Below are 13168 nucleotides of genomic sequence, written 5' to 3'. Positions count from 1 at the left end.
TTTCTATATGAATGATAGACCACTCCATTGGATCGATGACTTTCCTCTAAAGATTGAAGCTTTAAACTTGGAACAAGTGAATGATGCCATCCAAAAATATATTCAACCCAAGTTATCACTGGTTACTGTCGTTTGTGGAACGAGTAGAGACAACTAACTAGCTTTGGCCTTTTCTTAATAATGTGGAAGAAATATCGCATCGAAAGAGTTCCTATATCTTACATTCAGTCTTCTAAGGAATGATACAATTCATATTATTACTTGTGGAATGGGATAAAATAAATTTTGTAATGTACAAGGTATGGAAATATCTTGTAATGTGAGATATCTTTGTTCTTTTTAGTGTTGGTCTTTGAAGAGAATAAGGACACACACCTTCCTGTGTTGGAAGAAGGATCTTGTATTCTTCCAGCTACCAGAATTTTGGTACCATATTCCTGTGTCATGTCAAGAGAAGATACTCATAACCAAAACCCACACAAGTACCATCAAAGGTTGTAGACACGAAATCATTTGTTGATAATCATCGTTGTAATATTTGGAATCGACCATTCTTTGGGCCGTATCAACTCCAACCACAAAAAAGGCTCCTGTAAATAACTACGCAATAAAGAGATGAGTGGATTTCATGACTCGATGAGTAATACTCACCTGGGCTTTCTTATAAAACAATGGTTCTATTGTCAACACACAAAAATAACCCAATTCACGACTGAACTGAGCCAATCTCTCCATCACCTCAGACTCACTCCACTTTCCTTTATCAGCATTTTGAATGGAAAGTTCAAAGATAACTGGACGTTGGCTCAACTGTTCCGCTACTTTGGCCAGTTCTAAGTGGCCTCGATGCAATGGATGAAAGGAACCTTTCACACTTTCAACTTCATCATGTATACTATTATGAAAACAACATTATACCTGGAAAAATGATGACTTGATCGAAACGCGGAAAACATGAAAGTCGTTGATATTTGGGTAACCATACACAATACGGAACTTGATGTCGGAATAGTTGTTCTAAAGGTGATACAAACGATATCATCTATATGCTCTCTTCCACTTTTTGGAATAGGATAACAAAAATAATGACTTACTTGCCAATCATTACTCTTTTCCTCGGGGTTGAAAGGATTCTCCAACAAAGCTTGCTCTACGATGGAACACAAACTATGATAAAAGTAAATATTGTATCACTTACGGAAACAATACTTACACATCTACCCAACGATGCGAGTCCATCAAGTCAGTATTATAACAACGATAACAGAATTTTCGTTGAGGTGTAAAAGACAGCAATACGATATGCCTGATTAGACATAAGAACCCATGATACTGAGACTCGTGAAAACAAACAACATTTACCAATTACGCTGATCTCTACCAACTAGAGCTGAAACAAAACAACGAGAATCTGTGGATGCTAGAGTGTCAGCCAACTCCACAGCCAAATCTTTTCCATTCAACCAAGTAGCGCTATAGGACAAAAACTCTGTCAATTGTTGTTCAGTTTCTATTAGATTGAAATGGCCACATATGGAGGAAAAGCGGTTGACAAGAGCAACAGGTACATCGGAAGCGTAGACGACAGCACAACAAGGCGACATATTCATCAATCAGAAATTTAGTTTTACATTTGTTGCAGCAACGACATGTCGGATGATGAAGGATATGAGGCAGGGTAAGCAACTTTTCTTCCTTATTTGAAAGAAGCTCAATTCTACTAGTTTCCCTGATGAGGAAGAAGATGAACCAACTTTAGACTTTGATGAGGAGAATTTAGATGTTGATGAACGAGAAGATGAGACGGAGGAAAGGGAAGAAGAAGTTGATTGGTTGATGGTAAGGAAAAAGACTTGTAATGTTTACAATCCTACCAAGCGTTGTTTAGCAAAGAGATGAAGAGAACCAGATAATGGAGCCAATAGGGTAAGTGTTTCTTACCGTATTCTGTTGTGCAAAGAACCGATTGCAACAACCCACAATAATTTGTAGAAAAGCCAAAGAGACTACCCAAAAAAGAATAACGACAAGGTTTCTGACGAAATATGAAAGAGCTAAAATTTTGGGGACCAGGGCTTTGCAGATAAGTTTAGGTGCTCCAGTTATGGTGGATTTGGAAGGTGAGACGGATCCTTTGGAAATTGCCCAAAAGGTATGATAATACACTGCTTACTATATATAATATACTTGTATATATTGAACACGTTTGGAAAAGGAACTTCGAGAGAGGAAAATTCCAATTACCATTCGTAGATATTTACCTGATGGAACTTTTGAAGACTGGAATGTCGATGAGTTGTTGGAGTAGATATCGTTGGATACCTAGCGAGTACTTACTAGTAGAATGGAAATAGACATACGACTGTATTTTAGACAACTTGCGTAGATAGTGAATATAAATTTGCTGAATATCTCTTGTTGTGTTCGAATATGTTGAAAACAATATGCTCTCTGTTGTGTAAACACAACGACAGATAAATATCCGTTAACGCTTGAGTTCTAGAAAACAAACAGTCACACGTTTACTAGTTTCTGAAATAACTTTATACGAAAACTAACCATCCCTAAGTGGAGAATACTGCAAGGTAGCTATGTCCCAGTAACAATACAATAGGTCGTAATATCCTTATGATGGTAGTTCAGGGAGTTGTAGTTAAAAAAACTATACTACCACTTCGCAACCATCCAACTAAATTAACAGGCAGCACTCGAAACAAGCCAAAGCAGACAAACAAGCTACACAACAAGCCAGTGCATCTGTGTCGGGAGAAGAACTATAAAAACAACTCTCAAAACACCAGTGCTACCGAAAAGATACTGGTTACTAACCTGTAAGTTGTTGGACCAGGAGGTGGTTGTCGAACAACATATACAACGTTAGGATTGTTTGAATAACCGCCTGAAGGAGGCGGCTGATTAAACACAGGTGGTGGTGGTGGAGGAGAAGGCTGATAGGAAGTTTTATACGACATAATGTTTCCGACTTGAAGTCTCACTAGGCATTCATTCTTCCAACTGTTCCACTGATTCTTCTCCAATGGAATTTCTAGAAGATGGAAGCTTTCGACAACAGTGGAAGTGAACAGAATAGGGATACTAGTGAAAGCGTCATAAAGTTTAAGGAACAAGTCTTTTAAAGCAAATCATATGTTTCACTTGAGTTTTCAAAAGGGTAAAGTAATAAAGGTGGCATTAATAACAGATTGTCAAAATAGTATGAATATTATGAAAAGCGCCTTTGTTAGTAAAATATTTGACTTTGAATAGATTCTAAAAAACTAGCTGGGTTATATATGAACAGATATAAACAAGTCTAGTTGAAATAAAGTATCTGAAAAATAGAAGAATAAAAATGGAGAAAGACTGTTCAAAATTACATATTAATGTTGAAAATAACAATACCTGAAACGAATACAATGAACTTTATCAGAGCAGCTACCACCAGTCAAGTTTTAAGAAAATAAAACTTCCTTTGACGAGATTACAGAGTTATTCTGAACCATCGGTTTTAGGAGGGTGCGGATTGACGTGTCTATGAATTTCGATGAACATGCAAAATGCATCCGACCTTGTCCATTCTATTCTGGCTGTGACCGTCGCTGCCAGTTGTCACAATTTGCTTCATTTTGTCCAGTTGTTGGAAAGTTTTTGTTTGAAACTGCACGGAAGTTTTTGATGAAGTGTTTTTCTTCCCTCTAATTCAAGTCTTTTGGATAGAGTAAATAAACAGAGAAACTGCAAAATGTTGCAGCTGCTGAACTTCTGCCTCTATTTATATGACAACTACGGCAGGTCCTGTTTTGGGTTAAGAGGGCAGAGCAGAAAAAAACAAAAGACCGGTAATATGAAGAAAAAAAGGACTCGAAGGGGCTGGGAACAGCTGCTAAAGTCACTGTTACAACGTCAAGAAAAGTCCAAGAAACCCAGTTTAAGCATAGATGATTCTGTTTCAGAGTATGTCTATGATGAAGATGAAGATGTTATGGATAACTATGTCTCTGCAGAAGAAGTCTTACAAAGGCTTTCTTTTAGCAGTGACCTTGCCACTCCTAGGAGACGAAAACCTCTGTCCATCGAAGAGTTTGAATGTATCTTGACTCAGTTTCCAGCTGAAGAATTGTCTGTCAGCAAATGGACTATAGTAGAAGAGTGAGTGTTACAATGGAGAATTGACGTACTTTTTGTATTTTCGTATACAGCTTGTACCTGCAATTTCTTTTCAGTATTCCGTTTCACTCTTTCGCACATTTGCCATAAACAATTTGTTCAAGCGGTTGGATTTATCAGCAAGTTAGTGTCTCCGACAACTTCGGTAGTTTTTACATAGAAAACTTGTTTGATGAAGAAAAGTTCTTTTGCAGTACCTCTGACTTTCTCTTGAGCTTAAATATCTCTAAGCTTTCACTTCTGTGTATCATATTATTGTTGCGAAGACTTTTAAGCTCAAGTTTATTGTTCAGTTTGGGGTTCACAGAGTTGGGAAGCTGAATTAGGAATCAAACGAGTAGCCATTTGTCATTTTGAGCCGCGACATGAAAACTTTTATCTACATAGATCGACTGGTTGTTAAACAACTGGTTCAAATTTTAATGGCTATGATTCATTCAGAGCTAAAGGAGTTTGTAAAGATAGCCTGCGTTGTAATAATCTGAGGCAGACAACATGGCAATTTTCATAAGCATATTGGATACACAGTCTAAGTTTTTCTTTCTTGCAAAAACTCTTTATCTATATCGAAAACTGTTGGTTCGATGTTCTACTTTAATTATCCATCGACGAGTCATTGACAAGCTGAGACGTTATATCTTAGAGACCACAAGACTTCAAGATAGCTTTTGTAGAAAGAGTGAACCATGCTCAGAGTGAGTGTAAGTAGTAGAATTATCAACTGCAAGTTTTTTTGGTACAGAATCGAATTTTACTAGAGCGAATGTTTGGGTTCTCATCTGCCATGTGGCAACTGAAAACTTTATCCATGCGGTCAAATGACGTGTCAAAGCTCTTCTCCATGGGTCGGAGATATTTCGAAGGGCTGTGCTGTCCTATTCATTTTAATCACTAGTATAAGCTTACTACTTGAATAATAAAAAAACCGGTATTTTCTCGATGCGTGGATTTGAATCGATCATAAAATGTAATGATCGGTGTATATAAAATAGAACAATAATGAAATATCAAAATTCAGAGATTTGAGATAGTTGATAGATAGAGCATTTGTATCTGGCTTCTCACTGATCAGGTAGATATAGAAGAACCTTTTTCTGTAAGGATTTCTGTAAAGCTCAAGAAATGAATTAGTTGACATTCTAGCTACATGAAGAAGAGCGGCTTTTTAGAGAGTGTGCTTATTCAGACATGTACCTAACCCTCATGAGATGAGTAAGGCTCTGTATTTTGAAAAGTCTATGCATTTCACCACACGCTGCTACCTCCCCCATCCCCCTCCTACGCCCTGGCCTAGGGCCAGGAGGGGGCTTTTTTTTAATATGATGACACGTGCCACGCACGTGTCATAGTCTTTAAAATACAGTGCCTCAAATTTTCATTTTCCCATAATATTCCAAATGATTGCTTGCTGTGTTTTTGATGCCTATGGCACGTTGTTCAACGTCCACTCCGCAGTTTGCAAGTTTCAGAGAATTTTAGGTGACAAATATGCTTCTGTTTCAGCGCTATGGAGACAGAAACAACTTGAATATACGTGGCTAAGGAGTTTGATGGGTCTTTACGTTCCTTTTGATCAAATAACGGCAGACTCTTTGCAGTATTCACTACAAGTTCACGGTTTTCAAGACGACTCAAGCAAAGTGAATCTACTAGATGCATACAAGAGATTGGATTGTTATGAAGATGTACCGTCCTGTTTGAATCAACTCAAGGAAAATGACTTCACCACGGCCATCTTAAGTAACGGGACTTTGCCTTCCCTCGAGAGCCTTGTCGATTGCGCAAATGTGGCCCCTTTATTTGACCAACTTATTTCGGTTTCGGAAGTTCAAGTGTACAAACCTCACCCCTCTGTGTATGATCTAGTCACTCGTAAGTTTCAAGTCCCCAGGCAGAACGTTGCTTTTATTAGTTCCAATTGTTGGGATGCGATTGGAGCTTCAAACTTTGGTTTTCAAGTTTTCTGGCTCAATAGAAGTGAAAGTGTGGCTGACGTTTTACCCGGAAATTTCACAACTATCTACAATTTGAATCAGTTACTTAACGTCGTACAACGTTTATGAAGCTAGCCTTTTTCACGTAGCCATTTTAGAAAATGAAGCAACACCAGTAAGGAGTAAAGACACATATATTCGTGCAGATAATCCTATGTCAATATTCTGTTCCGGAACTTGTGTCAAAGAAAATAAAGAGTCTTATCAAAATAATTCTGTCTCCAGTTGTAAAGATGAAGACTTTTTGCTGAGTATGGAAGTAACACACCCAAGCTATCGTGTCTATTTAAATATAACAAGAGAAGATTTTACAAATGACTTAAAGTCAAGCTGCTTTTCGAACAACCAAAATCGAGTAATCAATGGCCATTAACAAACCATTTTTGTCTGTTCAAGAACGAATTTGCATCAAGTTGGAAAAAAGCCATCAAATATTATTCTTTGTAGCAACTCTGTTTGATAACATTATGTATCCATCACTCGCCAATGTTAGAAAAAGAGCCTTCCGTTCTTTATGAAGGCTGGCTTGCCTCCCAACCACAAAGCAGCCAGCGACAATACGCCTACTCCAACAGTACACAAAGTGACTATCCAAGGACCCACTGTCTCAGCAGGATATTCAAACTTGTCAATATGCCTAAAAGTTTCAATAAAAAGTGGTACATAGACAGAATCCTATTCAATTCTTACCTTCTCTTAGATTCAAAGCGAAGAGCTGCAAAAACTACAATGACACAACCAATCAAAAAGAAAATGAAACCAGCAATAGCTGTAAGACCTTTGAAAAATTTGGCTAGTGCTATACCAATCACAAGATATGCAGCAGAAGTTCTTTGCCTAAGAAAATATAAATAGAAGTCATAGTAGCCAACTTTTACTTACCAAGAGTTGAAAGTTCTTTCGTTAGCGTGATGGTCCAAAGGATTCACTACTGGTGGAGTTGGTTGGGTACTTTTTCCTTCAGAAGGATTTGCTGTCGACTTTGTAGATAAGTTATTCTGAACAGGTTCGGCAGACTGAGAAGGCTCCTTCGTATTTGGCGCTCCTCCTCTCGTCTCTGTTCTCTCATCGGCCTGGTTTCCTGCATTTGAAACAGTAGAAACTGTCTCTTGTGATTGATTGAAAGTCAGTTGGTTTGCTAAAGTTGTTTCACCTTCAACAACACCTTTTGTGTTGCCAGAACTTGATGTTCCCTTTGCTGTGTTTTGCTCTTCCTCCATAATCGTCCAGGCACACTCTTCCAAATGAAATGAATGTTCATTTCTGTTATCCTTTTGGTATTTTGGTTGTTATGGGAATGATAACTTCAAGAAACTGCTCTGTATCCTATCAAGAAACATAAGAAAACATTTGAAGTGTATCGTTTTATGTTGTTGTAATTATACTTAGAAATGAAAACCTCTACTTGAAGGATCTTTTCTTGTAGCTATTATGCACTCTTGCCATTCAAACAAAAAAGACTGAACAACCTCTTCTTATTGTAACCAAAATAAAATTTCCTCAATAAAAGGAATGCATTTCTGTACCTCCAGGCTTTCTATTGTTGTAGAAGAGTGGATTTATGGGTTTTGTTTCCAGGTAGCAATAATAATGATTGACATTTCTCAGGTTGTTAGAGATGATTGAAAGATAACATGGATATGCTAAGAGTCTAAACAAAAAGGTCAAATTTGAAACAACACAATGCCAATTTGTTGAGTTTCATTGAGAAGGAATCTTATTGACACGAACAACTTTGCTTTGACAGGATAGGAATGTTGGCACAATAGTGTACAACTCAATCCAGGTTTTATGAGGATATCTATCATATTCCCTGCTCATTATAAACTCTTGTTTATTGTTCCCTACTCGTAACGAAAAATCACTAGAAATATTAGTGAGCCATAATGACGTATTTTCTATTGGGCAATGTGGAACAAGTTGCGATGGAAACAGCTATACGAACCAGGTTCTCGTCGCCTTAAGAGACAAAGCTTGCGTACACTGTATACAAATTGTGAAACAGCAAGTAAAACAACGGAAGATTCCTTACAAAGAGTTCCAGTGACGCCTCAAGATGCCGTAAGAGATGCAAGTCCTTCTGACAAGAAACTACGCTGGAAGCCAGCAACTGACACCACTAACGGCAGAAAATTGTTGAGAGAATGGCAAATAAAAACAAAGGAGGACAAGGAGACACTGTTTTCTTTAGCTAGTAGGCTCGGTTATTATGGTCCAAGTATACACAAGATAGTAGAAACCGGAGATGTGTTGTCTCTTAAAAAGGCGGATCCTGAGAAGTATTTTTCGTTTCTGATTGAAAACATCGCCACAGTAACTCAATTAAGTTCTTCTATTTACAAAAAAGCACAAGAAGAAACTCAGGAACGTTCAGAGCAACTTGAAGTTTATTTGGAAGTTCTATTGTGTTCTGGACAGTGGGAAAAAGTTTATGATATCTATGCGACATGTCCCCACTGGGCGATGTTCACAAGTTCTGCCTTGAAACCCTGTGTATATGTTTATAGTATGGCTGCCCTATGGTTACTTGGGGACAAGGCAAGATGTAGTGCTTTATTATACAAGGTGTTGAGTGTCGCAGATGTAAGAACAAAGGACAAATTTGGTTTCGCTGTCCTTGAGACACTAAGAAATATAGAGCGTTTAGATGCAGCTTTGCAATGGTTGGAATTTTGTCAAACTGAGCGAATTACTTTAAATATTCCTGCCAACTTTTTGGAACCTTTTGTGGATAATAATGACGCTTTTATGGTTGAAAGAATTTTAAGCTTTTGTTCTGAATATAGTGGCGCCAAAATTATATTTGTAGAAGATGAGCAAGTTATACAAAGACAGAAGAAGAAATCCGAGTCGATGCTGAAGATTGCGATTTTTCTGTTGGAGAACAAAGAATGGTCTTTGAAGTATATGAAAGAAGAGCAACTCTTAGGTATCATTGTGGACAATATACAAGATTCGGAAGCTTTATATGGATTTTTAGATGGACTTTGTATTTTGAACCAGCGTATTCAACCTTTATGGATTCGCAAGTTGCTTTTCTTCTGTAAGTCTTCCCAAAGTGAAACCAGTTCTTTTTTGAATCCTTGTCTTTTGGTTTCCTTGCTGCAACGCTCGAAGACGCTGACTGAAGAAGTTAATTGTTTAGCATTGGAATGGGCAAAGGAACGAAAGGATTTTGAAAGTGCTCGTAGACTTTTGGAATTCTTAGAAAGCCAGTTTTGCTCTGTTTCTCCATTTATGGCTCAACTTTTTATTCAATTGGCAGCAGAGATGATTAGTTTAGAAGAGATATCCAATGTTGCACTAACTGACAAAGTCAGCTTTTCGAGTTTGAAGCAACCAAGTCACGTTATTTCACACTTAGAAGAATTTTTTCAATATTTGGAGTCCAAAGGAATCTTTATATCTCAAAATGGTTTACTTGAAATAGAAAATACTTTAGAAAGTTCTGGTATGGTAGATTACTTAGGAATCGTTCGAAAAAGGTTACAATAACATCTTAATCTTCTTCTTGATTTGCTATTATTGATTTCAGCTTGTTTCGTTAAGGAGCCGCTGCTCTCGGTATCCTCTTCTTGAACCTTTTAGTTATGGCTTCATATCTTATTTCGCGTTCTTTATGGTTGTCTTCTCCAAAGATAACTTATAACAAGAATGTTTTCGACCTGATTAGCTGTTGTTGGGTGTCGTCCAGAGTTTTACCGAGATTCGACGTGAAAGATAGTCGTCCAAGAGAACTGGAAGCTTTTAGTTTGACGTCAGACACAATTAACTTATTAAAGAAACCGAGTTCATTTCTAATATACACAGCTCCAAAAAGAAACTTAATGTCATCGACTTTGGCACGTGCCGAAAGCTCTTCAGAAGACAGAGAAGGGGACGAATCGGAAGTTGGTACACAAAATTCTTCTTCTAAACTTATGTTTCGGAAGCAGAAACTTGCTTTCTCAGCTGCAAAAAGAGACGAAATAAATCAGTCGATATACGAAGTCATCAAAAGCGGCCGCTGGAACGAGGCTGTGGATTTGGTTAAAGATGATGTGGTATTGAACCACATTGCTTTAAAGAATTTTCGTCAAATTGCAAGATATTTATCTTCAGTTGGTCAGTCTGAGGAAGTGGCTAATCTATATTTACGATTTTATGAGTTACGCACCTTCCCCAATTTTCCTCATACTGACGTTTTGCTATGGTTTGAATCAGCTTTAGATGCTGATCCAAAAACTGCTCTGCGTTTGATTCAAACTTTTAGGATATTTCGTACAGCTTCTGTCTTTGAAAAGTTTTATGGATATCTTATCCGGAACGACATTCCTCATCGGATACAATTCCTGATTTCTGCTTTAAACTACATTGGCACATCTTCGCGTTCCATTCTTAGCCATGATCACCTTAAAGCTACTTGCGATTTTGTAGCTAGTTGTGGGAAGCCAAAGGAATTGTTGGTGCTGTTCCATACTTTATATAGCAAAGGCTTTATCTTATCTGAACATATGTACGAACAAATCATGCAAGCTGCATTTGTTGCTCGAGACCATCATTCTGCTGTAGATATTTTGGATAAAATGAGAAGAGACTTAAACTTTATTGACTCTGTGCATGTGGCTCTTGTTGTGGCAACATTTGGTCGTCAAGGTCTTTATAAGGAAGCACTAGAATTCCTTTCCAAATACGAAGAGAAGACCAACATTAGCAGAGAAAATGGCGCCATACAAACGGCATTAGCTTTTGCATATGCGCAAGGTGGAGAAGTGAATCTTGCCATTGAAACAATTGAAACAGCTTTGGCTAAGCAGCAGCAATTGGATGTCAACTTATTTGTTAATTTGCTATTTTCAGTAGGATATAGTAAGAATGAAGAAACTCTGATGCACTTGTTAAGGATTGGTCGTTCAAATGCATCATCAAAACATGTTTATTCGTTTTATGAATGGTCTTTAAGAGGAATTGCAAAAACCGGAGACTTTCAACTATTCCAACGTGTCTTGAAGGATATGAAACAACATGATGTGCCTGTCACCACCGAATTGTTGACGTTACAAGTTCGAGTGGCCTGTGGAGCAGTCCGTCAACAAGACAATGACGCCCTCGAGTTTATAAAGGATCCACAAGCCATTATTCGACAAGTGGAATTTCAAGGTTTAGAAGTGACAGCCAAGTTGATAGAAGCTTTGATTGTTTCATGTTGTTGGAGCCAAAATTCCACAGCACCGCCCCTTCTCTTGGAAGAAATGAAAAGAAGATTAGGTGACTATACACGTGTCGGTCTGCTGCAATATCAAAGAGTTTGTAAACATTTATCTCTTACTCCTGAGCAAAAATATATGGAAGCTTTAAGTCATTTTCAACCCACTTAGTTTATCCTATCCAGAATATAATGTTTTTATTTTGATAGAGTAGCTAATTGTCTACAACCTTTATTTCCCTGAGTAAATCCATGGGAAATATGCAAACTCATTTGTAAGATTAGAATGGATATGAACAAAAATTCATTAGTTGATACGGAATGACTAGGAAGATAGACTTCTGGTGTTTTGGTGTATGGGTTCAAGAGTTGCCCTTGAGAGGTTTCAATAGTCTCTTTTGAAAATTGCCGTTTTAGTAAGTGACCAGGATAGAGAGAAATAAAGGAATAGGTTGAAAGTCTAGTATATAGAGAGTTATGTTGTCGCTCACACTAATTGATGTTAGTCAAACTCGTCCTTAGAGAAATGACTGATATAGAAGATTTCAACGACACGTGATCCATTGAAACTATATTTTTGTATTGCAGTTATTATGCACTAGCGACACGGCGCAATTTGACTCCTCTAGTATGACTGGGTGTCTTCAAAAATAATAGACAGTAATGCTAAGAGAAGCTTAGAACAAGACATGGGATAAGCGTATCTATAATGTCAAGGTTACTATCGAAATGATTCATATAAAGCCGGTACCAACACCCTTTACAACGTTCATATTTTGTTACTCTAGAAACGTTGGTAGGTCAGCAATAGTCGACAGGACAAGATATTGGATTCTGGAATTTTTCTAATATGGCCGATTGGAACTTTCTTCGAAGGAGGAAGAAGACTACAGTGAAATTGGCTACAAGTGAAGAAGCAGAAAGAAAGAGTTTTGAGTCAAAAGATTTTGAACACGGCACTCAGGACGAGGTATTCAAAGTCGTCTTGTTTTTGGTGGCGTTGATATCTATCGCATATTGGGGCTTATCTCATAGTCCAAGGCCAAAACTGGCAGAAAGCACACCTCAGCATACTTTCTCCAGTGAACGAGCTCTTTCACATGTCAAAGTACTAGCTACAGATATTGGTTATAGAGTTGTTGGTTCAAGAGGATTAGAACAAGGTCAACGATATATCATGGATCAATTGGAGCAAATTTTGAACCGTAAGGAAGGAGCAGATGTCGCAAATAACTTGGAGGCAGTGATTGAAAAACAAACTGTCAATGGTACTTATCGAATAAAACTTCAGTCTCTGGGTAATTTCACCTTTCATACTGTTTATACTGATATTGAAAATGTTATCATGAGAATCCAGCCAAAGTATATGGTAAGTGCAACATGGGCTATATTGCAAGAAAAACTTACTGTTGAATCTGTCAGTATCCAACTAGTAGAAATGCAGTTTTGGTGAATTGTCATGTGGATTCGGCTGTAGGTTCTCCTGGAGCTTCGGATGACGCTGCAGGATGTGGTGTCATGTTGGAACTCGTGAATAATATCATTTCAGGGTCTTTGAAGTTGAATAGACCTGTTATTTTTCTATTTAATGGTGCAGAAGAACCTGTGTTGGATGGAGCACATGGCTTTGTTGCTCAACATCGTTGGGCTAAAGATATTGCAGTGCTGCTTAACTTGGAAAGTAGTGGTTCTGGTGGACTGGCTTTATTGTTTCGTTCAGGTCCCAAAAATGGTTGGCTGACGAGAGTATTCGCAAAGAGTGTGAAACGTCCGCATGGTTCTTCAGTTTCTCAAGATTTCTTTGATGCTGATTTGGTTCCTG

At 37.8% G+C, this 13168-nt stretch overlaps 9 protein-coding genes across 9 annotated transcripts in view; 6 read left to right on the top strand and 3 right to left on the bottom strand.

Moving 5' to 3' along the window:
• Gasu_47160 (nucleotidyltransferase) lies at positions 1–1611 on the bottom strand. Its single transcript, XM_005704191.1, has 9 exons — positions 1363–1611; positions 1214–1306; positions 1095–1167; positions 919–1042; positions 652–866; positions 487–600; positions 376–437; positions 262–328; positions 1–211 (listed from the first exon to the last, which is right to left on the bottom strand). The coding sequence occupies exons 1-9, from the start codon at positions 1608–1610 to the stop codon at positions 158–160; spliced, it is 1050 nt and encodes a 349-aa protein (XP_005704248.1). The 5' UTR covers position 1611; the 3' UTR covers positions 1–157.
• Positions 1612–1621: 10 nt separating this feature from the next.
• Positions 1622–2494, top strand: Gasu_47150 (DNA-directed RNA Polymerase II subunit F). Its single transcript, XM_005704190.1, has 5 exons — positions 1622–1678; positions 1725–1839; positions 1889–1926; positions 1993–2152; positions 2216–2494. The coding sequence occupies exons 1-5, from the start codon at positions 1650–1652 to the stop codon at positions 2306–2308; spliced, it is 435 nt and encodes a 144-aa protein (XP_005704247.1). The 5' UTR covers positions 1622–1649; the 3' UTR covers positions 2309–2494.
• A 12-nt stretch (positions 2495–2506) lies between these two features.
• Positions 2507–3051, bottom strand: Gasu_47140 (uncharacterized protein). The gene is made up of 2 exons (XM_005704189.1): positions 2830–3051; positions 2507–2774 (listed from the first exon to the last, which is right to left on the bottom strand). The coding sequence occupies exons 1-2, from the start codon at positions 2970–2972 to the stop codon at positions 2690–2692; spliced, it is 228 nt and encodes a 75-aa protein (XP_005704246.1). The 5' UTR covers positions 2973–3051; the 3' UTR covers positions 2507–2689.
• A 530-nt stretch (positions 3052–3581) lies between these two features.
• Gasu_47130 (uncharacterized protein) lies at positions 3582–5186 on the top strand. The gene is made up of 2 exons (XM_005704188.1): positions 3582–4149; positions 4272–5186. The coding sequence occupies exons 1-2, from the start codon at positions 3743–3745 to the stop codon at positions 4486–4488; spliced, it is 624 nt and encodes a 207-aa protein (XP_005704245.1). The 5' UTR covers positions 3582–3742; the 3' UTR covers positions 4489–5186.
• A 355-nt stretch (positions 5187–5541) lies between these two features.
• On the top strand, positions 5542–6372 carry Gasu_47120 (2-haloacid dehalogenase). Its single transcript, XM_005704187.1, has one exon. The coding sequence runs from the start codon at positions 5565–5567 to the stop codon at positions 6228–6230; it is 666 nt and encodes a 221-aa protein (XP_005704244.1). The 5' UTR covers positions 5542–5564; the 3' UTR covers positions 6231–6372.
• A 138-nt stretch (positions 6373–6510) lies between these two features.
• Gasu_47110 (uncharacterized protein) lies at positions 6511–7431 on the bottom strand. Its single transcript, XM_005704186.1, has 3 exons — positions 7044–7431; positions 6852–6998; positions 6511–6798 (listed from the first exon to the last, which is right to left on the bottom strand). Exons 1-3 carry the CDS (start codon positions 7379–7381, stop codon positions 6651–6653), a joined length of 633 nt encoding a protein of 210 aa, XP_005704243.1. The 5' UTR covers positions 7382–7431; the 3' UTR covers positions 6511–6650.
• A 620-nt stretch (positions 7432–8051) lies between these two features.
• On the top strand, positions 8052–9696 carry Gasu_47100 (uncharacterized protein). Its single transcript, XM_005704185.1, has one exon. The coding sequence runs from the start codon at positions 8070–8072 to the stop codon at positions 9654–9656; it is 1587 nt and encodes a 528-aa protein (XP_005704242.1). The 5' UTR covers positions 8052–8069; the 3' UTR covers positions 9657–9696.
• A 35-nt stretch (positions 9697–9731) lies between these two features.
• Positions 9732–11856, top strand: Gasu_47090 (uncharacterized protein). The gene has a single exon (XM_005704184.1). It carries the CDS (start codon positions 9752–9754, stop codon positions 11516–11518), a length of 1767 nt encoding a protein of 588 aa, XP_005704241.1. The 5' UTR covers positions 9732–9751; the 3' UTR covers positions 11519–11856.
• Positions 11857–12171: 315 nt separating this feature from the next.
• The window catches only part of Gasu_47080 (peptidase), a 2933-nt gene continuing 1936 nt past the window's right edge, over positions 12172–13168 (top strand). Inside the window, exons 1-2 of the mRNA XM_005704183.1 lie at positions 12172–12715; positions 12769–13168. The exon at positions 12769–13168 is cut by the window's right edge and continues 71 nt beyond it. Of these exons, the coding sequence (XP_005704240.1) occupies positions 12197–12715; positions 12769–13168 (919 nt within the window). The 5' untranslated portion in view covers positions 12172–12196. The remainder of the gene's footprint in view (positions 12716–12768) is intronic.

Source organism: Galdieria sulphuraria (genome assembly GCF_000341285.1).
Source record: "Galdieria sulphuraria unplaced genomic scaffold scaf_44, whole genome shotgun sequence".
NCBI lineage: Eukaryota > Rhodophyta > Bangiophyceae > Galdieriales > Galdieriaceae > Galdieria > Galdieria sulphuraria.
The sequence above is the reverse complement of the archived record's forward strand: the minus strand, read 5'-3'. Positions and strand labels throughout refer to the sequence as shown.